Below are 27,847 nucleotides of genomic sequence, written 5' to 3'. Positions count from 1 at the left end.
TGGATACACCATCTCCTCTGTACCAGCTGTGCTACTGGTGGTATACCTCCTGTGAGCAGAGGGAAGGGTCAGCCCAGTCAAAAACCATCCATGTGTTCTTTTCTCCTGGGTCAGGGCACTGGTGCTAAGTACACACACAGGGTATTTCATCAGGAGGAGCTAAAATCAGCCTGGTGGAAGAGCCTTATCCTCTTGTGACAGTTTGTTGGCTCCGTTCACCCCACGTGAAGGAGTGCTTGGCAGTAGCAGGGAGGTGGCGTGTGATAGTCGCCGCCTAGATTGGGGCTATCGAAAGTTGCTGAGAAGGAAGTGCAGGTTTGGAGCCTGGCTGGATCTTCCTGCAGCAGCTAAAGTGAATGTTGATGCTTACCAGCAAAGAGAGCTGTCCTGAGTGTTGCATCTCTGAGGACTGCTTGGAGCAGCTCACTGATCCAGGTGAGCAGCCTTAGTCTGAGAGACAGTACATGCAAACTAATTCCAGGAAAGTATCGATTCGCCAGCAGGGGGTTATGGTAATTGCCATTAATGGATGGAATGTTATGGAGAGCAAGCACATGATACAAAAGCATTTTTTGCTTTGTCATTCTGTCTGTGGCAGATTGCCCAGACTAGACAGGGAGAGGCCCCTGGCCTAACAACCTGCAGCCAGAAGGCTTTCAAGATTCTGCCAGAGGTTATGGGTTTGGGTATTGCTAAAGCTGTGAACCTTTAGCAGAGATCTACCTGAAGATAGTGTTGCTTATATAAATGCCTTTGTTGTCTAACTACTTGATTTTTATCTGATTTAAGGTGTAGTTTTACATGAACATTCCTGAGACTGTTTAAACTTGTTGTAAGAATAAAATATAAGACTTCAGTTGCTTTAGGAAGCCACAGGACTGCAGCTTTGATAATGTATCGGGCAAAAAGCCCTCCTTTGTGCAGGCTGTGACCGCTGTTCAAACCCATGCTCTTGTTTTTCCCAAGTATGTGTGTATACACACGTGAACTCCCAGATTCTTTCTTCAGGCTAAAATAGGCCAAGAGTTATCCATCACTAATATTACTATTAACTATTGCATAACAACTGCTCTTTGTGGATCTCTGACTCCTTTGCCAACATCAGCTGGAGGACTTTTATCTCCAAGTTGCAGAGGACAACTGAGACAACAGTACTGTTCAGTTTTCAGGGACAGCGTTTGTGTGTATGTGTGTTTGGATGAATGCTTTGCAGATCTGTGGGCTCCCTGCCCAAAGGATGCATGCACGCTCAGGATGGCTGTCTGTCCAGGTATGCACACGTGTCGGTTTGCTAATTAATGATGATTGCGCCGTGCAAAGTATGTGTGTGGTCAAGCACAAACAAGCGTGTTCTGACCCATTTCTTGGAACTTAGGCTTAGCGTAACCCTGGGGCATGTGGAGAAAAGCAGAGCTGATAGTGGCTTCCAATCATCCATCAGATTTCTTTTTTTGTGTCAAATCAAATGTCTTTTTTTTTTTTTTTCTTGCTTCTAACACATTTTACCCTTACCTGGTCAAAAATCAGATGTGACCAGTGAGCAGGCACAGGTCTGTTCTGTTCCAGACTCTTGAAAACACTTATTTAGAAGATTTCAAGGTAGAAATAATTTGGAGGAAGGAGCAGGGGGCAGAAAAAAAAAAAAGGGGAGAGGTGGGGAAACAGTGGCACAGCAGCATTAAAAAGTCACTTTCTGTGTGACAAAAGTAAAATCACCACTTTCCTTTTAGGCTGAAGTTTCAAGCTTAACCAGCACAGGTCATATTTCCTTGCTTTGTTTCAAGTGTATTCCTGGATTGGCAGAATGTCCTGGAATCCCAGCCAGCTCTCGTATGGGATTTTTGTTGAAGACAAAAATATAGCAAGTCATCCTAACGTTGCAAATGACTCATCGGTTGCCTTAGGGAACACTCCCCTGAGACGGCGGCTGCTGCTGAGGAAGTGATGAAGCCACAAAGGCCACTCCCCCGGCCAATTTCACTGCTCAGCCTACATAAGGGACGTCCCTCCAGAAGCGACTTTGTTTTATCCTTTATTTCACGGAGAGCGCGCAGAAACGGCAAGGAGTGCAGTGCGAATTAACCACAGCCAGTTTTCTTTGTGGAAGAGAAGCAAATAGAAGGTCATGAGACAATTTTAAAGGTAGGGGGATTTGCACTTTAAACTCTATCATTTAGTTTTGAGATTAAAACAAAAAGTCTACAATGATTTTTTTTTTTTTATTTTAATTTTTATTTTTTAATAGTTCTTGGGAGATGAAAGCAGGAGATCTGTTCTCAGCATGAGATCCCATTTCTGATTCCAGTAAGTTCCCTCTTTAAATGAGAGCTTGTCAGTCTAGTTTTTTTGGAGCCGGCTTCTGGGAGATAGTGTCAGAGGGGAGCATGTAATCTGTGAAGTGTGAGCTAAATTTCTAGCATGTTTTCATGAAGAATAAGTATGAAGAACTGGTGAAAAACTAACCAAACGATAAGGAACCACTGATGGAATAAAGTCTGAAGCTTCTTAATGCACATGTGAAAATACAAAGCGTTTGTCTTTAAAGGAAGAAAAATAATATAGTTAATGATCTAAGCAAACTCCATGAGTAGGTATTGTGGTTTCATTATGCTCTGTGTTTGTACGCATCATAAAGATGCAGTTCTTGATACTTGAGTCTTCTGACTGTGTGGGAGTTGAGACTGTCCTTAAGTGTCACTGAGCAGGCAAGGTGTACTTTTGGAAAAGTACAATGTGTTTTATTACTTTCACGGCCCTAAATATTAATAAAATGAAACTGCGTGTTGTTATACAGTCTATGCTCTTTTTTCAGTCTTTTTCTGATTGCAGTAGGAAAAACAGCTGATAGCTGTGTGAGAATAAAAGAACTGATTGCAGACTAGATTCAGTGGTGGGGTTATATTGGGGTGGCAGAGTGGGAAGAGAAGAGGAAGGAAGCCAAGGTATTTTTGGATGTCTTCACCACAGCAGATGTTTTCTAGGTTTTGTTTCTACTGTTAACATGCTACCTAGGGTTATGAAAGACAAATATAAATGTAACTTTCTACACGCAGAAGTACAGTCTGAACTTCTGCTGGCATTTCACTTCTAGCTGGGGGAAGTGATAGGGTTGGTTTTGTTTTTGTTTTTTGTTTTTCTTACTGATACGGATACACTGGCACTTATACTGAAAGGGGCTAATTTTACCCCAGAGGAAGGCAACTGTAGAATAAATTGAGCACAGAGAGCTGCTTTATGCAAAACGAAGTTAAGATGAAAAGAGAGGGAAAACTTTTATGTTCGCTTGTATTGTGTTAACCATGACTATTCTGGCAGTATTGAATGAAGTGCCCGAGTAGGCAGATAGAAACACTTTACTGATAGCAAACAGAAATATTAAGTGTCCAAGTGTGGGCTTGTTCATTCACTTTTTTAGACTTAAAAGTTTTCTCATGATGTTAATTGAAATTCACTGATTTACATCAGTTGAGGAATCTGATGTTTGCTCACTCCAAATCTTGTCTGCAGTTTGAGAAGCACTGAGAAACAGCCAGCAACTTCAAAGACCTGAAGGCTTGAAGTTGTGATTGAGAAGAGCTCACAAATTGAGTTCAAAGAATTGTTTTACATAGAGTGTATGAAGATTAATGTGATATTCTTTGTGGCATACAGCTCTCAAAATGCTTTTTAGGACTTGGGTGGTTACTTTTCTCTGGTATTAGTGTGTACCTGTTTCAAAAAAAAATGAACCTCTTCAGTGATCACACTTGGTCTGTTTAGCTTCAAAGTTAGCTATAAAGTTATGCCAAAGAGCCATGTTACCAAAATGTAGTTTTCAGAAGTTGTTTTCTTCATTCAATTCTTTCTGTTCATTGGATTGGTAAGGATGATAACTGCAGTTTGTTACTGTGTTGCATATGGTTGTTCTATTTTCCTACTCATATATATAGCAGAAGGGGGAAAACCCACTAATTAGAAAAGTCCAGGGCAGATGAAAAGAATGAAGTAAGTTAATGAGATGCCTGTGTCAGCAGGTATGTACCTCATCCTGGAGTCTGCAGTTTGAGGAGGCACTGTAGTTGTGGTGGTGTGGAAAAGTAAGCTCTGTAAGGAAACCTGGGTCGCCAAAGAACAAAGAAGTTCATAGCTCAGCTGTACTGAGATATCCAAGGATGGGTTAAGATGACAAGATTTTAAAAAGCTAATTAAAAGCAGAACTGAGAAAATCCAAGCGCACTTACGTTTCCTTATCACGATAAGGAAAATACTTGTTTTTGAACACCATAAGTAATTTTTTGGTGTTCCCTAATCCTTTTTATTTTCACTGTTCAGACCCATAAGGAAGACAAGCCTCAGGAACTGCTGGAAATGAATGGGAATACAGCAGAGTCCCATTCCTACGACTATGACCTCATTGTCATCGGTGGAGGCTCAGGCGGTCTGGCTGCTGCCAAGGTATGAGAGAGAAAATGTAGATTTATGCTTTCCTTGTGAGTAGGTGACATCTTCAGTAACTTGGTTCTGGATATGTCTTAACACTGTAAGATAACATGTCTGTCTGTTCAGCTGGACTTCTGTTGAATTTAGTTCTAGGTTAAAGGTGCTCTTATCTTACCCATATTCGTATGTATTATGCATGCCATACACTGAACTACTGTGGTCAAGAAAGCTAATGGCATATTAGGGTGCATCAAGAAGAATTATTACCAGCATATTGAGGGAGGTGGTCCTCTTCCTCTATTCTGCCCTGCTGAGGCCAGAATATTGAGAATTGTGTGTCCAGTTCTGGGCTCTTCAACTCAAAAAAGACAGGGATCTTCTAGAAAGGGTCAAGTAGATGGCTATAGAGGTGAGCAGGGGTTTGGAGCATCTTCCATGGAAGGAAACTGCAACTCTTCAGTCTTGAGAAGACTGAGAGGGGATCTCATTGCTGTTTATCTAAAGCATGGGAGTCAAGTCAAGGGATGGGCTCTTCTTGGTGGCATGCAGCAATAGAACAAGGACAAAAACTGGAAGATAGGAATCCCGTACAAATAAAAGGATGAACTGTACTGTGAGAGTGATGAAACACTGGAACAGGCTGCCCAGAAAGGTTGTAGTGTCTCCCCTGCAGACACCTTTCTGGGCACTTTCCTGTGTGACCTACTTTAAGGAACCTGCTTTAGCAGGGCCTTGGGTTCAACAATTTCAAGAGTTTCCTTCCAATCCATACAGTTCTGTAATTTTTGTAATATAGTCTGCTTTTCCATATATTTGAAGCAGAAAAATACGAAAACATCATGGTATAGCTTTCAATACAGTGCAGCTTGTTCCTTGCATCCCCATTAATGAAAGGGAATGATTTTAGAAAATAGGAGGTGGATAACTTTACAATGAAAAAGCACACAGCTGAGTGGTGGGTTGTAACGTGCAGTGCGTGTCCGTAATTTATTTTGGTAGTTTGCTACTCCCTCATCAATAGGATCACTGTTGTCATGGCTGAGGATGAAAGATAAGTTCTGTGAAAATTCTGAGAACCTGGAAAGAAAAGTAGAAAGTAGTGTTTAGGGGACAGGAATGTTCAAGACAAAATAGTAAGAAGAGTAAAGGAGAACTTGGAGTAATACAAAACAGACTTGGAGTAATGAAATGCCATCTGTTGAAATTTCCATAAGGAAGCTGCTTTGTTTTGCTCTATGCATATTCTAGCTTGCGAAGCTGTATGATGTTTATTGCATCATTTCTCAGCTCTGGGGCTGAAAATGTGTGTCTAGAAAAATGAATGGCCTTGTTCCTTCAACTCAAGGGAGTAGGGAAAAGGTAGGAAGATGGACTTAGATGAGGGAAAAAACAACAGGCCATAAGCTAAGAAAAAACTAATTTACTAAAAATGATAGTGGAATGTGAGATAATACAATGTAATACAATATAATTGGAATTGAAGCTAATAAATAAATGAGAAAGTGAATGTCTGAAAACCAAAGGTCTTACTCTGGTGCTGCAGGTGAGATGGCCAGGGAGCACACAGGGCCAAAGCGGGCAAAAAAGGAACAATCTTGTGACTCCCAGTCAATTTCTTCTTTTCCTCTGAATGGGAAACTGAGTAATGTGGTCTTCTGGAAGCTGTAGTTTACTCTTCTGAGAACCACGTACCCGGAACTATCAACAATCCACAGAACCACAGCATTAACTCTTCAACTCCCAGTTTGCTACATGATGTTATGATGTAGAACATGGCTAACAGACCACAAACTATGACAGAATGTCTTCCTTTTTTTGTCCAAACGATGCTCAATATTTGGTATTTTGGAGGCTTGTCTCCACGGTGAGTGTAAATGCTGCCAGTCTGAGCGAGCAGACCCAGACCAAAACTGCCACCATTGGTAGTGAACTGTTGTTGTGTCATAGAATCACAGAATGGCCCAGGTTGGAAGGGACCTAAAGGATAATGAATCTCCAACCCCCCTGCCACAGGCAGGTCCACCAACCTCAACATTTAATACTGGACCAGGTTGCCCAGGACCCCATCTAATCTGGCCATGAAGGTCATGCAGCACTAAATCTACTAAGGCCAGAAAACCTACAGGGCAGGTTTTATTACTGTGGGCATATCACTGTGCAGAATTAGTTATATCTGCTTGTGACCTCTGCTCAGATGGCAATACGGACCTGTTAGCACACAGCTGAGCTTGGGAATCTGTGCATTCTGGTTAATCAGCTGACACTAGTAATGTTCTTTCAAATTGTGTATAAGAGCTGTCATTAGAAGGAAGCAGTAATAATACATCTCAGTTCTTAAGTGCTTTTCAGAGGAACTTTCTCAAAGTGTTGCTAGTGTGTAGAAACTAGCCTCTTGGCCAGCCTTGATCTTTAATAGGAAGCAAAAATCCAGTACATTAATATTTTCCTAAGTCATCTAAACCTATGTTCTTTGAAATATGTTTTGTATTTTGCATGGAATAAGATGCATTTAAAATTTTAATTTTGATTGTCAACTGTTTGGATTAACAAGTATTACCAGTAGCATAATGCTGAAGGCTGTCCAGACTCCTCCTAAACCAAACCCAAAGCCCTAGAGTAATACTCTGTGCCTACAGCTGCTGTTATGAGTCTGAGAGTTCATCATGTGATGCAGCGCTGTTGTGGTTACTCAACATATCAAAGCTGTTTTGCTGCATCTCGTGGGGGAATCTGTTGTGTCTCAGCTCCGTAGCATTTAGTTAAGTGTTCTTCTCTGCCTCCAGTCATTTCCAGTGATTTTTGCCTTCCCCTTAGACAACACAGAGGGAATAACGTAGTCAGTACGGAAATTCCAGTTTTCAGTATCGTGTACACACGTTGCCTGTTGACTTGCTAATTAAATTTCTCAGGGGAATTATCATAAATCAAATCATTGCTTTTCTAGAATGGATGACACTTGCACATCCTGACAGTCAAGTCAATTTACCACATGTTGTCTAGTTTGAAGATTGTACTCAAAATTGAGTCCTCCTTTCTACCACAAAGAAAAAGACTGGACAAGCGGTAATGCTTGGCCACATGACTGCTTGTGTCATTGTGTGATGTGGTTTCAAATAAATATTTGAGGAACCATCTATGAAGGGAAGACGGGATTAATGAACAATTTGTTAAATATATTAAAAGTAAATGTCAAATTGGGCAACATTATAAACAAAAAGACAGGATGAAGGAGGGAAGGAGGGGTTTGACTCCCAGAGATTTCTATCAACTGGTTCCATGCTCTTGTTTAGCAGGGCAAATGGCTGTTTTTTCCCTTCATCTTTTTTTTTTTTTTTTTCTACTGACTGCACAGACTAATTCTGAAGATTAATGACTGCCTGGCCATTCCTTGCAAATCATTCATTACTGCTTAATTAAAAGTCACAAAGCTCTTTAGCAATGGTGTTATCATCTACTCTAAATTTAACTTCTAATATTTAGATATGTGTCTTATTTAACTTGTTTTGCAGGAGGCTGCCAAGTATGAAAAGAAAGTGATGGTCCTAGATTTTGTAACACCTACGCCTCTGGGAAATTCATGGGGTAAATGTTTATTCATTATAAACTTTTTACAGTTTACTAAGAGACTGACTGTCCTTTGGGGTCAACCATACCAATGTGTGAAAAACACATTCTGTTTCTTTCTCTCAGGTCTTGGAGGAACATGTGTAAATGTGGGCTGTATACCAAAAAAATTGATGCATCAGGCAGCTTTACTGGGACAAGCCTTGCAAGATTCACACAAATTTGGATGGGAGTCTACAGAAGAAGGTACAGAAGAAAAAAGTTTTGTGGTGTGTTTTTTTGTTTTTTTTTATAAATATTTTTTTTTTTTGTTTTTTTTTAAGAAAGTTTCTTTTTTTTTGTTTGTTTTTTTTTTTTTTAATTTTAGTTTTATCATTTGTGCTGGAAATACTGAGGTACTTTGCAGAATGAAGTGCTTGTTGCACTTAAGCACATGCTAACTTTAATGATGTGAGGCAACTTCACAGAGTCTACGTGTAAACTTAAGTGCTCTTCATAGCTTCTTGCTTTGCAGCATTTGATCTGGTTTTAACATCTTCCCATCATGTAAATGTTTGAGAAGAGTGCTGTGTGCATAAAAGCAGTAAGATACTACTCCATTTCTGAATGTAACACAGCATCTAAGAGATTACCCCAGATTGTTCTTCATTAGAAACAGAAACTTGCTAATAATTGCGTACAAGATTTTCTCCATTTCTACATCAGAAACTGAATTTTACTTTGTATTAGCTCTAATATACATGATTGTAAGATTGGGATTTAATTAGGGTTCATTTGTTGAACAGTGTACCTGCTTAGTATGTGTCATTGGGAAACTATTGATAAAGTGTGAAGTCCAAATGTTCTGTATTTCAAAGGCTGCGACTGCACTAATATGAGGGGGTTGGCATAAAGAACACTCAGGTTTGTTTCTTTTAAAGATATCTGCTTCATGGTGATTTCTTGTGTTGTCTGTGCTAATATAGTTCTTTTGAATTTCATTTGAGTGACCCTGAAGTAAAATAGGAATAAGACAAAGGTGACTAGGTTGTGAAAAATAGTCTGTCTAGGAATATAGGGCTGGCTACAAAAAAGAAGGGTTCACAGTCTGAAAGAGGAACATCTGTTTTGTTTCCAACAGTCAAACACAACTGGATGACTATGACAGAATCTGTTCAGAATTACATTGGCTCACTGAACTGGGGCCATCGGGTAGCTCTGAGAGAGAAGAAAGTCACGTATGAGAATGCGTATGGAGAATTTGTTGGGCCACACACAGTGAAGGTACTGCATAGCCATGGTTGCTGGGTCTTGTAGTGCTTTCAAGAATAGTTTTTTCCCCTGGTAGGACTGTAAAATACTCAGTTTGGACAATTGCTTTGTTCTCAGGCAACAAATAAAAGAGGAGTTGAAAAACTGTACACAGCTGAGAAATTTCTCATTGCCACTGGTGAAAGGCCACGCTACCTGGGTATCCCTGGAGACAAGGAATACTGCATTAGCAGGTAAAAACAGTGAAGAATATGAAGATATTCACTGTGTGTAAATACTAAACTTCTATGGGACAGTAGTGAAGCATAAACAGGGCTGCTTGCTTGGTGTTGTTTTTCCAATGTAACTTTTTTAGAGGAAAGTAAGCAAGAAAATAGCTATAAACAGATGTTAAGGTGGTGAGAATGTTAGTGTCTGGTGGGCACTGCTGAATTGTGGGTGGTTGGCTAGAATTGTTCTGTTTCCAGCTTATAATGGCAGTAACTGAAAATACCATAAATGTCTGTCACAAAATGAATTTATCAGCTGTGCCCCCGTTACAGTTACATGTTCTTTTTCCTAATTCCTTAAGGTTTTTCAGTTCATGTACAGACATTTGTTCACAATAAAAAGCACAGCCTGTTTGGAGGAGAACCCCCTGCATATCAAGAAAAGAGGGAGTTCTGAGGCAGCTGATAGCTGAAGCTCAGATTGGATACTAGGAAGTATTTCTTCTCAAAGAGAGCGGTGCTGCAGTGGTACAGGCTGCCCAGGGAGGTGGTGGAGTCACTGTCACTGGAGGCATTTCAGAGCTGTGTGGATGTGGCACTGAGGGATGTGGTCACTGGGCATGGTAGAGTTGAGTTGGCTGTTGGACTGTATGATCTTAGAGGTCTTTTCCATCCCTAATGGTTCTATGATTCTATGATGTTGTGAAGCTGGTTGAAATGTATCTGTCACTGTGCATTTTGGAAGTGTTGAAGCTTGACCCAATTTTTCCCTAGCTACCTAGTGAAGCAAATTTAACCGTTGCTAGAACCACAAATGTCTGAAGTGCTAAAGCCAAACAATTTTAGCACAGTTTACACACACAGACACACAAGAAGGATAGTTGGGAGGAGAAGTTACATACAGATGAAGTGTGTTTTCATACAGACTAATTTCTAAAAATTTCTCATTGTAGAAACACAGGTTGGAGTTCCAGGCTCCCACGCCTTTAGCAATGAAATAAATAACTGGTAATTTTGTCAAACCAAAATATCATGTTGCCTGTTTCCCTTCTACAAAGTAGTAGTGAAATTAAAGGTAATAGATTATGAAGCCTATGAAGTAGTGCTTTAAAATAATAACATTTTGAGGGTCATAACATCATAGACTATCAAACTGAAGCTATCTGTGCAATCTTAACTGGGTTCTTCAGGGGTTGTAAACTATGATGTAGCCTTTTTCATTATACAGTCAAATTTATTCTCTTATAGCATTTGCAGAGATCACCTTGTTTAGCCTTTGCAGTTGTTGGCTGAAAGAGAGACACTTTTTAACATGTAAATCTTTGGAGAATTTCATTACCAAACTCTGCCTGAGTCCCTGCTGAGCAAGCATGACACCTCCCTGAGTCTCTGCTTCCCTGGGCAGCCCTGGTTTTGTAGTCTAACTCCAAAGTGTAGCAGAAGTGACATGTGTTGATGAAGTTGAAGCAAATGAAAAACAGGCGAAGAAATGTTTTCCATAACTTTGTACTTGTATCTCTATTTCTGTGGTTTGCATTAATTCATTTTATTGTCTATATGTATTAGTCACTGTGTATGATGCATTAGCAAAAGGAGAAAACTTCAAAGAAGTTAAGATATGTGTGTCTGTGTGCTGAACCCCTTCCTCTTCTATTTAGCTACCAGGAAGTAAATTTTGCAGCAAAATACGTGATTCAGTAAAAATATCCATTTTGTAAGAAACTGTAATAAATTTCTGCTTTAAAAAAGAAATAACAACAACACAGGATTTTGGTGATGATTCGGAGTATTTCATGCTGTTCTTTTGTGTGTTTCTAATTAGAGCTTTTTAATTTGCCACGTACTGATTATATATTCTAACCGAATTTCCAAAAATAATTTTTGTTTTGTTATTGTCAGTGATTATGAAAAGGATTAAGTCCAATTCTTACAAAGCAACATAGACAAATGTGAAATGTGTTCTCCTGTTTTTTCTAATAATTAGCTGTTGTTATTTCTCCCCTTTTACAGTGATGATCTTTTCTCGCTGCCTTATTGTCCAGGGAAAACCCTGGTCGTTGGAGCTTCCTATGTTGCCTTGGAATGTGCAGGATTTCTTGTAGGTCTTGGATTAGATGTCACTGTAATGGTGAGATCCATTCTTCTAAGAGGATTTGACCAGGATATGGCAAACAAAATTGGTGAATATATGGAAGAGCATGGAATCAAATTTATTAGAGAATTTGTTCCAATCAAGGTAAGCTCAAAGTAGTATAAGACTACAGTTGATTGCATTATACCTATCACAGTGTTTTAAGTTACGCATATTGTATATAAATAAAGAACTTGAATTTGCAACGTAGGATCAACCTACAATGTAGGATCAATACCACAGGTTATTTTTTAATTGTTTGAAATAGATTGATTTCGTGAATCTTATGTAATTTTAAAAGTACTATTTGGCCTTAGTATTGGAATTGTCTGAGATTCCAGAATTTGTTGTTTTTATGAGAATTAGATGGGTTAGTATATGTTACGTTAACAATGTTATGTCTGCTCCTCTTGATCCTGCAAATGCTACAAATGCTGAAATTCCAGCAGCTCTCCTGAAGTCTCTGAGACTTCTTGCAGGCTGGTACATAAGAAGATACATGTTCCTTGTAAGATCATGGCTACTGCATCACAAATAATTCTATTTTTTCATTGTCAGTTCTCAAATTCTCAGCCAACAAATACTGCTTACAATGCTCAGGATCAGTGGGCTATACAGAAAGGTCTGAAATACCCATCTCTATCCTTTATGTGGCAGAGGCCTTAGATATGTGCCTAATTTTCTTTGAATTCCATAGGGATACTCATGCAATTAGTTAGGTGTGTGTATATATAAGCAAATTCAAGTTGTAAAGTAGATTAGTTAAGCTCTGGAGCTTTTCTGATGGCTTCACAGGCTTCAGAGGGTCCTAACTGTATTTTTCTTAATGCTTTTTCATGATGATTAGTGTTTAATTATTATGAATTAGGCAGTAATGTATTAAGCAGTTTGCTGCTTGGTGTTAAGCTAGCGTGTCACTGAGTTTAATGCTTTAGGAATGAAAGCATGAAGTAGAGTGAAGACTGGTTTTGTTGTTTGTTTGTTTTTTAGTCCACACTTATCAAGAGTAGTTTAGGAAGTGCTCTTGCCAGTTTCCTCTCTATAGATCTGACCCATAGAGGGTCAAGGATGATTAGATAGTTTTTAATTTTTTCAGATTTAGCTTTTTGGGGGGAAAGGGAAGGAAGAAGTTGGCGTTACAAGCAGAAGGTCATTTCAGGTAAATTACAATGGTCTCCTCCAGCCACATGCGCTCTGTAGAGTCCATTACTCGAGTCATAAAACAGTCTGTATTATATGCTGTTCCTTTACTACATGTCTTTGATTTCTGTGTGAGTAAAATATGTGGCCCCGTTTCTAGCTAAGCATAACCTTAAACTTAAATTGCCAAATATCTTTTTATCAGGTCATCTCATTTCTTTCAAACATTGTTTTTGAACTTGTGCATGTTGTGCTTATTAAGATGTCTTCAGTGGGACATTTGAGGACAGAAAATTATTATTAATGTTGCTACCTTTGGATAGGAACAGTTCAATAGAGAGATCCTTTAAAGTTGATGGGATGGCACAGAAGGTTTGAGGGTTTTTTAAATAAAAGAAAATAAAGGATGGGGGGGGGAATTGTAATCAGAAATTTTGCTTTTTCTGTCTCCGAATATTTAATATAAAATTGGAACTAGGGCAGTTGTTCAAAAGTACTCTTTTTTGCCCTTTGGTGCAAACACTGAACTTTTCTCAGAATGGTCATTACGTGTTTTATACTTAAACATCCAATCTACAGCAAGCCATAGAAAGCAACTGAGAACCTTGCTCTTCCTGAAAAGGTAAACGAAGGGCTGTAGTTGAAGATGTATGGTTCCTTCCTCATAGTTCAGTGAACACTAAGTAGGGCAAAAGAGAACCCACATATGTAGTTCCAAATTCCATTCACTGTTTGATTGATTATTTACTTTGGAAGAAAGAGCCAGTGGCATCAGTCTTTTTTTTTTTAGTATGTAGGAGTTGCATATGTATAAACAGAAACATGTCCTTATTATGTTCATTAAAATAGTAAATCCACAGAGATGAAACAACATGTTTAAATATGTAAGTAACAATCATAAATCTAGAGAATGATGAAAATATCTTTAGAACATATGTTTGAACTTTAGGTCATGGTTAAACGCTCACTTTCAATCATAAGATATTGAAGACAAATATACATTTATTTACATATTTTGATTTGAAGCTAATCCTTGTATTTTTTATTTTATTTTCTCCCTGAATGTTATAGGTTGAACAGATTGAAGAAGGAACTCCTGGAAGACTGAAAGTTACAGCCAAGTCCACAAAGGATGACCAAGTAATTGAAGAGGAATACAATACTGTGAGTCCTGTCTAAATATGTAAAGAACTTGGAATAATTTCTATTTAATGTTAAGATTTGAGATCTTTATATCTGTATGTTAGTTTTATTAAAAAGTAATTTTAATTATTACAACATGCTAGTTGCATACAGTCAGCATCTAGTTAATGTGAGAAAAGTCTAAGAATCCAGGAGCATGAGTGCCTTCTGAATCACTTGTGTGCTTTTGAAACCTGTTTTTTAGCTCAAGGTTTGGAAGAGCTTGATAGTGTGGAAACAGATGAAGGATTTTTTTCCCAGGGAAATATTTGTCATAAACTGTAGGTAATGATTTTCAATTGCTGTCACAGCAGCTGAAGCATGCTCTTTTGGAGTTAACATAAAGCAGTTGTCCTTACAAGAGCTGAACAAACCGGTGTCATGTCTTCTGAAGATCTGTTGTTGATGCAGCATCTTCAGAAAAACAACTAATGCCCCATGGCAAGTCAGGCAAGGAATTTTAATACACAGTTAAAGCAGCAAAATTATGGTGCAGACGTATTCAAGTTTGATGGAATGTTTCCATGACCTCTCTCTCACGCCACTCATTTTCTTAGGCCTTGATGCTAAAAGCCAAAAACAAACAAACAAAAAAGAATTGTGAATCTTGTGAGAACACATGGACTGTATAAAAATCAGGATTTGTCAACTTGGGATTTTAGACTGCAAATACACTGTGCCAGTGACTCCATCTGCTTATATACTGCATCAGTTCATTCCATAACAAGGATATGCGTCAGTGTCTCTGAGTGCTGATATTATGAGAAAGCTAAACAATAACAACAGTATTGGGTCATAGATGTTTTATTATTTTTCCTGCTCTGTGGTACTGAAAGTTGTTTTGTTTTTGTTTTTTTACTTTGCAAAGCAGTGTCCTCTTTACTTCCGATTTCTTATTGCTGCTGTATCTTTCACTGACATGCTGTCACTCGTTCTAGAAGCTATGAGTTGTGTGTGATCTGAAGACCTTCAGCTCTGAACGTTTGCCCAGTTTGGTCATTTAAAAGAGTTGTAGCAGATCTTGGACTCTTACATCACAGTTCTGTTGTCATTGTGTAGTTGCCTGGCCAGCTGTCCAAGACTGCAAAGCATGCAGCATTTTTCTGTGCAGTAGTAAACACTAGAATTTGTTTTGCTTGTTAAGGTAGCCAAGTTTGTTGGTCTTCACAAGAACTCAGAACGGTCTGTCTAGCATTCTGAACAAATGTTCAGACATAATATTCAACAGGTAGTATTCTTTGGCACAGACTTGGTTGAGAACCTGTGTAAGTGAATTATACATATATAATATGTATATTATATATGTATATGTTGCTAAAAACAACAATGGCTTTACTGTCTTCCTATTTGCCTAAGCATTTGAACTTCATTCTTAAAGAACCCTTTCTTTGAAGAGCATTTTGATGTCACTTGCTCTAGTAGAAATATGATGTGACAATTCTGTATGAAAATGCAAGGAAATCAAATAACACATTTGTATAGAGTGCTCTTTGTGCATTTCTCCAAACTCCAAGGTATTTGGCTGTATTTAATCCCAAAGCTGAAATGTGATGTCAGTAGGTTGCATTGATGGAATGGCCTGTCCTGAGCTCAGTGAATGTATGATGAGTAACAAATGTATTCATACTCATGTTACTGAGCCTTAGCTGCTGATCTTTAGTATATAATGAAAGTAATAGATAGCAACAAGCAGAAGTTTTAGGAAATCAGTAATGTGTGCATTTCTGTTTTGCAGGTGTTGCTGGCAATTGGAAGAGATGCATGTACAAGAAAAATTGGTTTGGACAAAGTTGGAGTGAAAATCAATGAAAAGTAAGGAGAAATGTCTCCATCACAGACTGCTGAACTTGAGTTATTGACTAGTGTGGTGACAGCAGTGTATCCATTTTCAAATGCTTTGAGGAAAAAATTGTTTCCTGTTTGCGTGCATTTGCATAGGAGACAGTGTGGCAGATATCTGCATTTTCTACGTAGTACTATGTGTTTTGTTTTTTATTTTTACTGAAATCTCAGTTCCTAAATGTTGAGTTCAGAGGTGTCTGTTGCATTCTGTCTGTGTTCACAAGCCAGTCTCTCAGCTTCTTCCAGTGACTGGGCCTTCTAGGATCTGCCATTTGTTTACTATATGTTTATTTTCTTAATATAAGGCCAAAGAAGCACTCTTAAACTCTCAACAAGAGTTAGTGATGTGTTTTAGCATTTGGAGAAGTTTATTCCCTGACTTACAGCAGCTGCCAACTCCTGCAGAGAATTTCAGGTTTAATGTAGTGAGACTGATGCACTCGGGAGTGGAGCTGTGGGTAGCATTTTCGCTGTTGGTAACTTTAAAACATCTTCTAGATCTGAAGGACCTTGGCTGTGTTCCCTTTTAATTAAAAGATGCAGGACCACAAACTTGACTTGCTTATCTGTGGGAGAGTAGTGCAGAGGGCAGCTTATATATGAGTGCACTAACTGATGTTGCTGAAGAGGTGTTAATTGCTCTAAAGTGAAAATTTTGGTCTACTAAAATTTGCCAGACCTGTGCTGTCTTGGAGAGCAGTACACAACTTTATTAGACACTCAGACATTTATTACTAAGAGTGATGGAGTAACAAAGAGTCTTTTTCTAAATGAAGTTGTTTTTAATATAAAAATCACAACCGGTCCTTCAATCAGTTGTGTGATTGTTTCTGTGCCTGATAGGTTTAGCTACTGGATGTGTTTCCTGCAGTGATTACTACACTATCTCATTAATGGAGTAGGAAACATTAATAATTTAATACTTCCATTAGCCCAGTACATTTAATGCTAAAAAGCTTGCTGGCTGTCCCTTATGTAGGGTGTACAACAACTTGACTTGTCTCTGCAAAGAATTCTGAAGTTTAAGTGTCTAGAAAATAATTCATCCGCTGACCTGGAATTTCAGAGGTGGAGAAATTCCTTTGCCCTGTAGCTTGAGTGGGAAAATGTCTCTTCCTGTCATTCTTCAAGGTTGCCAGCATGCAGTTCAGCTGATAGTGGTGTGTGTGTGTGTGTGTGTGTGTGTGTGTGTGTGTGTGTGTGTGTGTGTGTGTGTGTGTGTGTTGAGGAAAGCAGTTATGTCTCACTGAAGAACTGATTCATAAGGTGTGAATCACAAGTTCCTGGGCTACCTCCTTATCCGGTGTGTACATTTCTGTAATTTTGATGGAGACCAAAATTTGCAGTTTACCTTCTTGCCCACGATTGTAGGACTGTGAATATGACTTCTTTCCCTCGTATTTCAAATAAGTGCTTCTTTTTTAAAGCTAGAGGGCTCCACTCTTGCAATATTATTTACTACTAGAGTCTTCACAGCAGAATACTCACATCTTTTGTTCTTGTTAATGCAAACTGTAGAACAGGAAAAATACCTGTCGATGACATGGAGCAAACAAACGTGCCATATATTTATGCTATTGGAGATATACTGCAGGACAGGCTGGAACTCACACCAGTGGCAATCCAGGCAGGAAGACTGTTAGTTCGAAGGCTCTATGCTGGGTCGACCATCAAGGTAAGTAACCAACTGCTACAACACTTTGTCATTGCTCTACTTCTAAGCAGATGTGATGCTCTGGATTTTCAGTGTTATTTGCTCTAGTATTTTTTTTCTTTTGTTTTCTATGTCATACATAGTTCTGCTACAAATTGAGTACGAACATAAAGATCAAACCTGCCGATAAGTCAACACGTGAAGCTGAGTCTATGAAAAAAAGTGTTTACATCTCATGTTAGTGCAGTAGTATATTTCCATCAAGTTATGCTAGTCCAAATAGGAGTAACATGAGTACTTATTTACACCTTATATATAATGTGTAAATAGGAGGAAAGGAGAATGCCTTTTAAGAAATGTTATTGAAGCTCCATTTACATGGATGTTTGTGTCTCCCTCATAACCATAGGTCATAAATGTAAAGATTTTTCTCTTGTACAGTTTGCAGTAGTTACATCAGGTTCTGTTATCAGCCAGATTTAGAGCTTGAATGAGTTGTTTATTTAAGGTTGACAGGTATCAGAGTAGCAGAATCCTGAATCATTGTGGCTGATGTTATTACATCAGTCAGGCAGTGTTTAAGAAAACTGTAGCTGGAGCCAGAATTTTCTCTTACTGCAATATTACACTTACGTCTTAATTTACATTTTATGCCAGATAAAGATTTTCACGCCCTGTGAGATAGTTGTGCTACTAAAGAAGGCATCATCACTTTGAATTAATCCAGTAAATGAATACCTACTTAGGTGGAATCCTGGGTTAGAAGAAACTGTTAACATATCTAGTTCCAGCCTCCAGCTATAGGCACGGGCACCTCCCTCTAGGCCAGGTTGCTTAAAGCACCACGCAGCCTGGCCTTGAATGCTTCCAGCGAGAGGGCATCCACAGCCTCACTGGGCAACCTGTTCCAGTGTCTCACCACCCTCCCAACAAAGAACTTCTTACAGATATCTAGATTACATCTACCCTCTCCCAGATTAAAGCCATTTCCCCTTGTCCTGTTGCTGCATGCCCTTATAAAAAGTCCCTCCCCAGCTTTCCCGTAGGCCCTCTTCAGGTACTGGATAGCCACTATACGGTCCCTCCCTGAGCCTTCTCTTCTGTAGGCTGAAGAGCCCCCGCTCTGTCAGCCTGTTCCTTTTGGGGAGGTGCTCCAGCACTCTGATCATCTTCATGGCCCTCCTCTGGACCTGCTCCAACAGGTCAAAGCCCTTGTGTTGGGGGCTCCAGAACTGGACTCCAGGTGGGGTCTCACAAGAGCAGAATAGCGATGCAGAATTCCCTTCCTTCACCTACTTACTGGTCATGCTTCTCTTGATGCAACCCGGGGTACAGTTGGCCTTCTGGGCTGCAGGTGCACATTGCCAGCTCATGTTGAGTCTTTCATCAACTGGCATTCCCAAATCCTTCTCCTCAGGGCTGATTTCAAGCCATTCTCCACCCAACCTGTATTTATGCTTAGGATTGCCCCGACCCAGGTGCAGGACCTTGCACCTGGATAGCTGGAGCTTTTTGTACCCTCTATATAGTATCGCTTGGGAGGCTTTATCAGTGTGTGTAGGTACTTGATGGTAGAGAGGCTTGTAGATGGAGCCAGACTCCTTTCAGTGGTATAAAGTGCAAGGACAAGAGGCAATAGGAACAAAGTGAAACACAGGAAAATTCCACTTATGCATAAGAAAAAACTTTTTTTGCTATGGGGGTCGTCAGATCTAAGGAGTTTGCCCAGTGAGGCTGCAGAATCTGGATACTTAGAGATATTCCAAAGCAAGTAGGCACAGCAAGCTGTAGCTGGTTGTGCTCTGAGCAGGGATTTGGACTAGATCGTTTCTGGAGGACTCTTCTAAGCTCAGCCACTCCTGGTGTGATTCTATGTAAATGGTAGAATTTGCAATATAAATTTGCACCTAGTGATGCACCTAAAAATGCATACATAGGTAGACGTCTATACAAATACAGCATCTTCCTTAACATGTTAAGTTGGGAGAACCATTCTGAACAGAGAACACTCTAAAGCTCCCAGGAAGTCAGGGTGATTTGACTCATAGTATGTGTTGAGGCAAAGCTTTAGTTCTTGCTGTCCATTCAAATGGTTGTAGTTCATGTCTTTGGTTCTTTGATATCTAGGTTGTGACTGAAGAAGAAGATGATAGTTATTGGATGGTGAACGTCTTTGTATCATCATCTGTTAAAAAGAGTGTTTTGTGGAAGCAGCTGAACAGTTTGCTTTTTGTTTCCAGTGTCACCTGTGATCTGATGTGCTTTAAAGCAGGACACTTAATGTTCTCTTACTTCTTAATCTATGCATATCAATGTCAGTATGGCTTTAAACAGATTTCCTGTTCATAGTCTGGTTAGCACTTCTAAGTGGGGGACAACACAGACTTCTGAGTGGGGGACAGCATGATTTAAAACAATAATTAAAAACAACTTTCAGGGTAGAATAATAACCCAGGTATTCTTCCTGTCTTTCAAACTGCTGAATTTTTACCCAAAATGCTGTTTTTATTACTAACATTGTATGTTTTTTATTTTGTTCTGAATACCACACAGTGTGACTATGTGAATGTTCCCACCACAGTGTTCACTCCTTTAGAGTATGGAACATGTGGGTATTCCGAAGAGAATGCAATACAGAAGTTTGGGGAAGAAAACATTGAGGTAAATGCCTTAGTTTCGTTTGGATTCTAAGTTCCCAATTTGTAATTTGAAATAATGTAAGAATTGATTCAAACAGCATTCTGTGTTCTGATATAAGGGCAGAAGGAGGTATACTTCTGTCTTAGCAGTTCCCGAGGATGTTATAGAAAGTTCCCAGTTCAGATAGTTCTGGTTCCAAATATGCTCTGTCTTTGGCACACAGAGCTCATAGCTGGCATATTTGTCTTCAAAGGAAAAAACAAAAAATAAATTCTGCATGTGCTTCAGGGTGAATCAAAGGTTAGTACGAAGTTAATGCCAAAGAAGAGGCTTTCTTGCTTTCTTGGTTTTGACTTTATGTTCCCAGTGTTGTGACGTCACCGTCCCTGGTTGACTATCTAAGCAGGTATTTTACTCACTTGAGTAATCCCTTTTCATTCACTTGCATTCCTGTTGAATGAAATTAGAAACTAGTGCATCAAGCTGTTCTTACAATATGCCAAAGAGACCACGTTGCAAAAAGCATAAGAAAAGGGAGTCAGACAATAATCTGAACTTCGTTTGCACCCTGTGAAGATCACTTGAGGAGCATTATTTGGGGATATAAGCATATGAGTGGAGTTCAACTTAAAGTTCAAGTTAAAACAGGATTTTGGGGTAGAACAGTCTCAAAACACTGTTGTTATTTTGTGAGATGTATCCTATCCAGCTGGATGAGTAGCCTAATAAGGCAATAAATAATCTGTCCAGTGATACTGGATGGGGGGTACTGGGGGAGGACTCTCACCCTGAGTTCATGTTTTCCAAATTCTGTGTACATGGCTGACTGCTAATGAGGAGCTGCTAGGAAATGGTTCATCCACACACTGCATCTCAGTTGTTGAAAGTTTTTACATGAACGATTTCCAAAAGTGCTTTGCCCTCCAAAGTCTGCTGCAATGGCAGTCAGTAGTAAGGTGCTCCCTTTGGTGGCAGGCAGTGTAAATTTAAGACAAGCTGGCAGCTTTTGGAAGATCATGCTCTCTGCTGTGTAATTAGGGAACTTCTTTTTAATCTTTGTTGTGTTTCCAGGTGTACCACAGTCATTTCTGGCCACTGGAATGGACTGTACCATCCAGAGACAACAATAAATGCTATGCAAAGATCATTTGCAATATTCAAGATAATGTAAGTGTATCTTCCAAGGAAGGCAGAAATTGTTTGTTCATCATGGGGACTGTTAATACCACAGCTGTAAACTCGTAATATTATTGTATTAGAAGTCGTATCAGTGGCATCTTATTCTCCCTTCCCCAGACTGGGATTTCCTTTTATGGGAGATTCTTCTCTCTGAAATTGAGGTCACTCAGAATGCATCACATCTTGTGAACTCTGCAAATCCACGTGTGTCTACAGAACACTTGAGATGCTTCCATTTCAAGAATTGTTGTATTTGCCTACACAAATATCATTTAAAGTGCTATGCCAGGATTATTGTAGGACGAAAGTAAAACTTTCTGGTTAAGAAAACATTCAGCACCCGCTAAAACACAAACCAAATTCTGATTGCAATAATAAGCTAATATTATAAATATATTAGCCCTAATAAAGTTTTGGATCTATTTTACCTGTTTTCTTTTATCAGCACCTACAAACTGATCTTTCTGGAGTTTTCCTAAGCATTATGTCATAATTTTGTAAAGTCTGCAAACCTGTCTGGTTTTGCTCATCTCCTGTTACTGGAGGAGTTTGTACTGGGCTGGATGCTATTTTAATACCCATGCGTATGTTCCTACTCCAAGTTACTTAAGAAAATAGGAAGACTTAATGGTGATTTAAAGTGTTTCATTGATTGTTTCTGTTTCTTGTTCTGAAAAACGGAAACTCCATCTGGAGATGGAGTTGAAAGTTATCCTGGATGAGAATTTTGTTCAGGAAATATTTGAATTTATGGTACAAACTAGTTATCTCCACTTAATTTTTGTGGTTTTATTTTTACATATATACATACATATATATATATATATATATATAATGTATGTATATATGCATACATGTATGTATATATAGTTGTTTTTTTTTTAAGGGAAGAATGAGGATAATTCACATTTTGTTATTCCCTAATTATAGCTCTTATTGTTTGTATGAACCTTGTTTGATACTCTGTCCTCAGGCTTACTGAAAGTCAAAAAAAAAAAAAAAATCTTTTGTTGTTCTGAGTATCCACACTCCCTCATATATGATTCTTAGCAGGAGGAGCAGATGACTTCAGTTCCCAGCTGGGCTAGGTCAGTGCTCAATAAAATCCAATTAATGCCCTGAAATCACCGAAGTGCACAGCAGTTAGCTTTTGCTGGGAGAAATTTTCTTTAAGAAAAGCAAGTCAAGTCAGCACAGCTTGTTCCTTTGAATGTTCAGTAAGAATATGTGCACAGTTTGGCATATTTTACAGTTGAAGGGGAAGCAGGTTCTTGATGTAATCTTATTCTTTTCAGAGAGTAGACAACGTTTTTCCCACTGTCCCTTCTGTTGAAGATAATGATTAGGGTAGCTCATGTTTGTGTGGCTTCGTTGATTTGTGGTATCTTTTGTAAACTGATGAAATTAAGTACTCTGAATAAGAAAACTCAGCAGAAATTCAGAAAAAGGAGATAACTCTGCTTGCATTTGATGGTCTTTGTTATTTAGGAGAGAGTAATTGGTTTCCATGTCCTTGGTCCAAATGCTGGAGAAGTCACACAAGGCTTTGCAGCAGCTATGAAATGTGGATTGACCAAAGAACAGTTGGACAGCACCATAGGAATTCATCCAGTCTGTGCAGAGGTTTGTATATGAAGGCACCTTTGTATCCTGGTTTTGGTAACGTTCTGGAATAAGGTGTTAGAAACCTGAATAACAGAATTTAACTCAAGAAGTCAGAATTTAAGGAAGGTAGAAGGGAGGATAGGACAGGAAACAATCTGTTTCTAACATTTATAAATATCACATTTAGGTTTAATGTGTCCTTTTTTTTTTTTTTCTTTTCTCTTTATGAAATATTTATCGTCTCCCCTAACCCAGTGCTCCCTCTGCTGGGGAGTAATGAATCTTCGTCCCACTCGTCCGTTTTTGAAGGCTTCAAATCCTGTTTCCACTGAGATGGCTGTCAGAGTTAATTTTTCTGGATATGTATACTGAAACTAGGCTCACAAACTGCTATTGTGGAATGGGGGGACCAGCTGCATGGCAGTTTTTCTGTTCAATTCTGTTCTTTTGAAGATCTCTGCTTTGCCCTGTGGCACTTCATTTTTGAAGTACCCACTTTTTGTATTTGGCTGTTTCTCTTCAATGAATAACTGAATTTTCTCTGTTGGGTGGGGCACAGCTCCTCACCCATGTAAATCAGTGATACTGCACTGATTTTAGTAGTTTTAGGACCTCTTATTTTAGTTGACAATCTCAGGTAACTGCATACGACCTTTGTAGGTCATTGTACAGAATTTGGTTTTACCTGCATATTTTAGCTACAGAGTGTAAGAGAGGGCATTGAGGTACAGATCTGTAGAAAACAAGTCCAATTCTCTTGTTTTGTGATATAAGCAATACAATACGAGCACCTTTAATTCTGACTGCAAGCAATCTGAATAATCTCCAAAGCATCTGCAGTACAGATTCTTTTTTTCCCCCTGTGATATCATCTATTGGTGTTCTTGGAAGCCCTTGAAGAGAGGCACTGCGTTCTTATCAGGGGCCTTGTAGTGGGGGAACTTTGAGTGAGGCATTCAAACCTGTGAACTTGAGTAGGATATTAGCATATGCAGTGTGAAGAGAAGATTATAGTCATAATTTATTCTGGACATCTGAGCTGCTAAAACTGAAACTGAATAGAATGATGATTAGGTATAATTTAGGGAGGTAATTTCAGATAATCATATTTGTTTGAGTGGGGAAGGAAGAAATTGGCTTAGGAGAAATACACTATTTAAAAGCTCCAGGGAACAGTGATCATTTTTAGTGCCCATCTTCAGAAGGCTTTTTTATGCCTGTTACTTAATTTAATCTCTGATGCAGTAAACAAAAATCGAAGTGCAAGATGGTACTCTTTGATTAAGAAAAACATGCTTTAAGTTTGTTGGGAATTTGTCAGAACTGTGCATATCTGGCTGAAGGGGGTAATGGATAACAGCATTCTGTTTATCATACATCTATAAAAAGGCTAAAGAAAATGAAGTCTGATCTGAGCAGTAAAGGCACAGTGTTGCAGGATCAAATGCTGACATCTTTGCTGGCATTAGTACTGTCTGCTCAAAGAGCCTCATGTGAAATACAGTATTACTCAGCTTGAAAAAGGCTATTAGACTGAGGATTCCATTTCTCACTGTTTACAAATTAGGACCAGATTTCACTTCCCTTATTTGAGCAGCATTTTGTTCAGCAGAAAGCCCAATTGTGAATAAAATTTCTTGTAAGGCAAAGTACAAATAACTGCAAACACAGATTGGTAAGTCCTCAGCCTTACAGAGTTACCTCTCACCTTGCACTGTACTGCACAGCTTGAAATACAGGCATGTACTGAGCATCTGTGATGAAGAAAGTGTCTTCTGAAAACAGGGACAATTCTGTGAGTTTGCTAATGACTGTTTTCCAGTTATGGGATCTACAGAGTTGTCTTCACTTGCATAAATGGTATGTTCTGTCAAAAACTTACATTTCCAATGATTACTGAATGACTCTCAGCTGGCTTACTGGAGCTGGGGAGCTGAGTTTCCCTGCAGCCACTGGAGCTGGCTAGCAGACACAGAGCTTGCAGCTGAGCCAGAAAGAAAATAGATCAATTTGCACTCTCTGTTTTTTGTCTTTCAAGTCAAGTAACAACAAATGAAGGTACCCATACATTGTCAATCTGTGGATCAGAACTAAGAGTTAGAAACCCCATTTCAAGCCATGCACCATGGTTTAAATCTGTTTCTGTTCTTTCGCCATATACATTAGACGTGCATTTATCTTCCTGATTTATGCATAATGTTCTTATCCTTGTAGAAAGCGGAGGTATATCATTTATTAATGTTTTCTGATGGGCTCTGGCAGACTTAATGCACCAGAGCTTCTACTTGCAAGACTGTAGAGCTTTCTGATACCTGTTATCTTCAGATACTTCATTGTTATTTGCATAAAAGAAATATGTATATTCTTTATTCTGTGCTAAGTTATTCTTCCAGAGAGATGGCTTCAATGATAGCTAGTTATTGCAACTTTGAATCATTGAAATGGAAGTGGATCTTGTTTCCCTTTTTTCCTTTCTCTAATGCATCTACACAAAACAGTGCAATTGTTTGCACAGTAAAGTTCTAATCTTAAACAGTTTTGTAGAATGTTTCCTTTTCAATTTTGACGCCATTTAGTTTTTACAATAATTACTTTTGAACATATTGTTTTCTTTAATGTGACTTGAAAGCACTAAATATTTTACTTTATCAAACTAGATTTACAAGGTGTTTCTTAGCTATGGTCCAGGGAGTACAAAACACAAACATAATACCTACATCAGCAATCAGCTCCACATTTCCGTAATATCTGGAAAGATACAGAGGCAGAACTTATGCTCTCTTCAAATGCTATAGCCTTAGGTTAGCTTTGATTTGCCAACAAAGAAGCCAGCTTTGGGAAATAAAGACACTTAGTAGGTGTACAAACTGGAGAGTATTATTGCTGAGCCCTTTTCTGCTGTGAAACTTAGCAGCAGGAAGACAAGGGGCTGTAAAGCAATGAGACTTGCTTCACTGGCATAAGGCAAATGTGGAGAACAAAGGGTATTTGTGTGTGTGCTGTTTAGTAGCAAGGATTTTAGATGAACGTCTTTCATTGTTATTTTAATACAAGAAATGGCTGTGGTTTTAAACATTATGCCTATATTAATCTTCTAGAAGAGAAGATTCATTCTGGCCATACTAAATGTTGTCTGTCTTTTCTTTCTATCAAGGTATTTACCACTCTGGCCATCACCAAGCGTTCTGGTGAAAGTACACTTCAGTCTGGTTGCTGAGGTTAAAGACCCCATTCCTGTTATTGCCAGAGACTGACTTTCATCGCTATGGCTGACTTGCACAACTCAGAAGAAAGATTTTGAAAGAAGTCATCATCAGATGACTGCAGAAACGTTTATGTTTCAGAGAGAGCACTCCACAGTCCCGAGGAGAAGAACAGAATGGGACTTAGCCACCAGCGGTGATTGACTGGCAATCAACAGTGCAATGGGCACATTGACAATCCAGCTGATGCTTAGCAGGGCACTTCATACGTGCTTTCATGAAATCACAGCCTGAACCCTGCGTTGTCTGGTGGGCAGTGATGGAAGAACTGCTGGCACAGCTGAACAACAGCTTTATTTTTTTTTCCTCTGTAGTTTGCTACTTGAACAAAGGACCATCCTAACTCAAGAATGTCACCGCAAGTTCAGACGTCTGTGTACTGAATTATAGCACTGCAGTTGCAAATTCTCCTTACGAGCATGCATTTTTACCAGTGACTTTTGCATGCCAACACTGGGGATATTCTCTGCGTGTTTGGTTATGAGGAAGGAGGTATCACTGGAAAGAAAAAAATAGTGCTGTCTATGATAATGACTCTTTGCTTCCAAACAGACTGCTATGACTGTTTATTTTAGAGATACTTATTTCTGGAAATATTACTAATGAGAAAGAAAATAGTTTTTATTAAGGCCTTGTTATACAGAAAGTTTTGGGTTTGTTTTTTTTTTTTTTTTGGCTTTTTTTCTGATAGTAACAACCTTGCACATAACACAGAAGTGACCTCTATAGCTTTATCTTGCAATTTACGTGATTATAAATAATCCGGTTTGAAACTGACAGAATTCCAATTTGGATTGAATTATATCTCAAAAGCATGGCACAGCTTTATTCAGTTTGGATAAATTCTTCCTCTTCAGGTGTGCAGTGGCATACTGCACGCTTTCAGGTCTGAACTGGCCGCTTTGCATGCAGTGACATTGAGGCTTCCTTCACACTGATGGGGTGATCGAGTCAAAACCAAGCAACAAAAAAAAAAGAGAAAAGCAAACCACCACCCACTCAATCTCTGAGAAAAAAAATAGTGAAAATTCTTCTATGTAGACAAGGCCTACAAGATATATTTAGTTCTATGAATGTTTTGTAATGTATTTGATTAAGAAATCAATACTTTTGAAACAGGATTTCTATGAAAAATAACGAGCAAGGTTACTTTCTTGAATGTTCCTCTTCTGCCGGATAAACTGCATACATATTTATCAGAAAGAGGTAAAACCCTCTTTGTAATGGAAATGTCTGTGCTTTTTGATCTGGTTTTTCTCTCTGTTTTAGCAGGAATGTTCAGGTTACTTTCATTACATGGTTCTTTGGAGTTCACTGTGGTTTGAAAATCCCTCTAGGCAAGACACCTCTTTGCCTATGTTTCTAGCCAGTAACAAACTCATGGTTTTCTTACTAGAATACTGCTTTAAGTTATTTTTATAAAGTCATAACTGAAGGATTTTAAAGTGAGTTCTGTATGTATCAAAAGGACAGTTTGTGGTGTTCTTTCTCTGGCCAGTTTATTAAATAGATTGAATGTTTGCACAAACAGGTTCTCATTTTGATGACTTCCAGGCAAAGAAAGCAGGTGATGGCACAGTAGCTTTTTTAATAGGCCAGAAGAGGGCACCTTGATAAAGTTGTGATTTCTTTCAGCCTTTTGAATTCTGCAGGTAGATATTTCTCTGAAAACAGGATATGGGGCTATTCCATGTGTGGGGTTTTTTTGTGAGCTAAATATATTAGAAGAACATAATTAAAAAGAAGGAATAAATTGGGACCAACTCTA

General features: G+C 38.8%; 1 protein-coding gene across 3 annotated transcripts; it reads left to right on the top strand.

The window, feature by feature from the left end:
- Positions 1–347: 347 nt before the first annotated feature.
- TXNRD1 (thioredoxin reductase 1) lies at positions 348–27,847 on the top strand. 3 transcript variants are annotated; one of them, XM_042838040.1, is made up of 16 exons: positions 348–435; positions 1,905–2,142; positions 2,246–2,304; positions 4,312–4,434; positions 7,929–8,001; positions 8,110–8,229; positions 9,104–9,246; positions 9,352–9,467; positions 11,454–11,679; positions 13,786–13,878; positions 15,632–15,708; positions 17,257–17,413; positions 19,946–20,053; positions 21,104–21,199; positions 22,700–22,834; positions 25,971–27,847. In XM_042838040.1, exons 4-16 carry the CDS (start codon positions 4,348–4,350, stop codon positions 26,031–26,033), a joined length of 1,494 nt encoding a protein of 497 aa, XP_042693974.1. In that variant the 5' UTR covers positions 348–435; positions 1,905–2,142; positions 2,246–2,304; positions 4,312–4,347; the 3' UTR covers positions 26,034–27,847. The 3 variants fall into 3 exon arrangements, with proteins under 3 accessions (XP_042693974.1, XP_042693975.1, XP_042693976.1); XM_042838041.1 differs by lacking the exon at positions 348–435 and adding an exon at positions 1,180–1,270; XM_042838042.1 differs by lacking the exons at positions 348–435; positions 2,246–2,304 and having other exon boundaries at positions 1,775–2,142.

The sequence above is a fragment of the Centrocercus urophasianus genome, unplaced genomic scaffold (genome assembly GCF_019232065.1).
Source record: "Centrocercus urophasianus isolate 14NV4802_14NV808 unplaced genomic scaffold, USGS_Curo_1.0 seq_73, whole genome shotgun sequence".
NCBI classification, from domain to species: domain Eukaryota; kingdom Metazoa; phylum Chordata; class Aves; order Galliformes; family Phasianidae; genus Centrocercus; species Centrocercus urophasianus.
Note: the sequence above shows the minus strand (reverse complement) of the source record. Positions and strands in the feature narration are given on the sequence as shown.

What these genes read in the sequence shown, in the direction of transcription:
- TXNRD1 (XM_042838040.1), top strand. Translation starts at nt 4,348, where the DNA reads ATGAATGGGAATACAGCAGAGTCCCATTCCTACGACTATGACCTCATT. An exon ending in TTGAAGAGGAATACAATACT is followed by an intron (nt 13,879 to 15,631) that starts GTGAGTCCTGTC and finishes TCTGTTTTGCAG; the next exon opens with GTGTTGCTGGCAATTGGAAG. An exon ending in GGAGTGAAAATCAATGAAAA is followed by an intron (nt 15,709 to 17,256) that starts GTAAGGAGAAAT and finishes TGCAAACTGTAG; the next exon opens with AACAGGAAAAATACCTGTCG.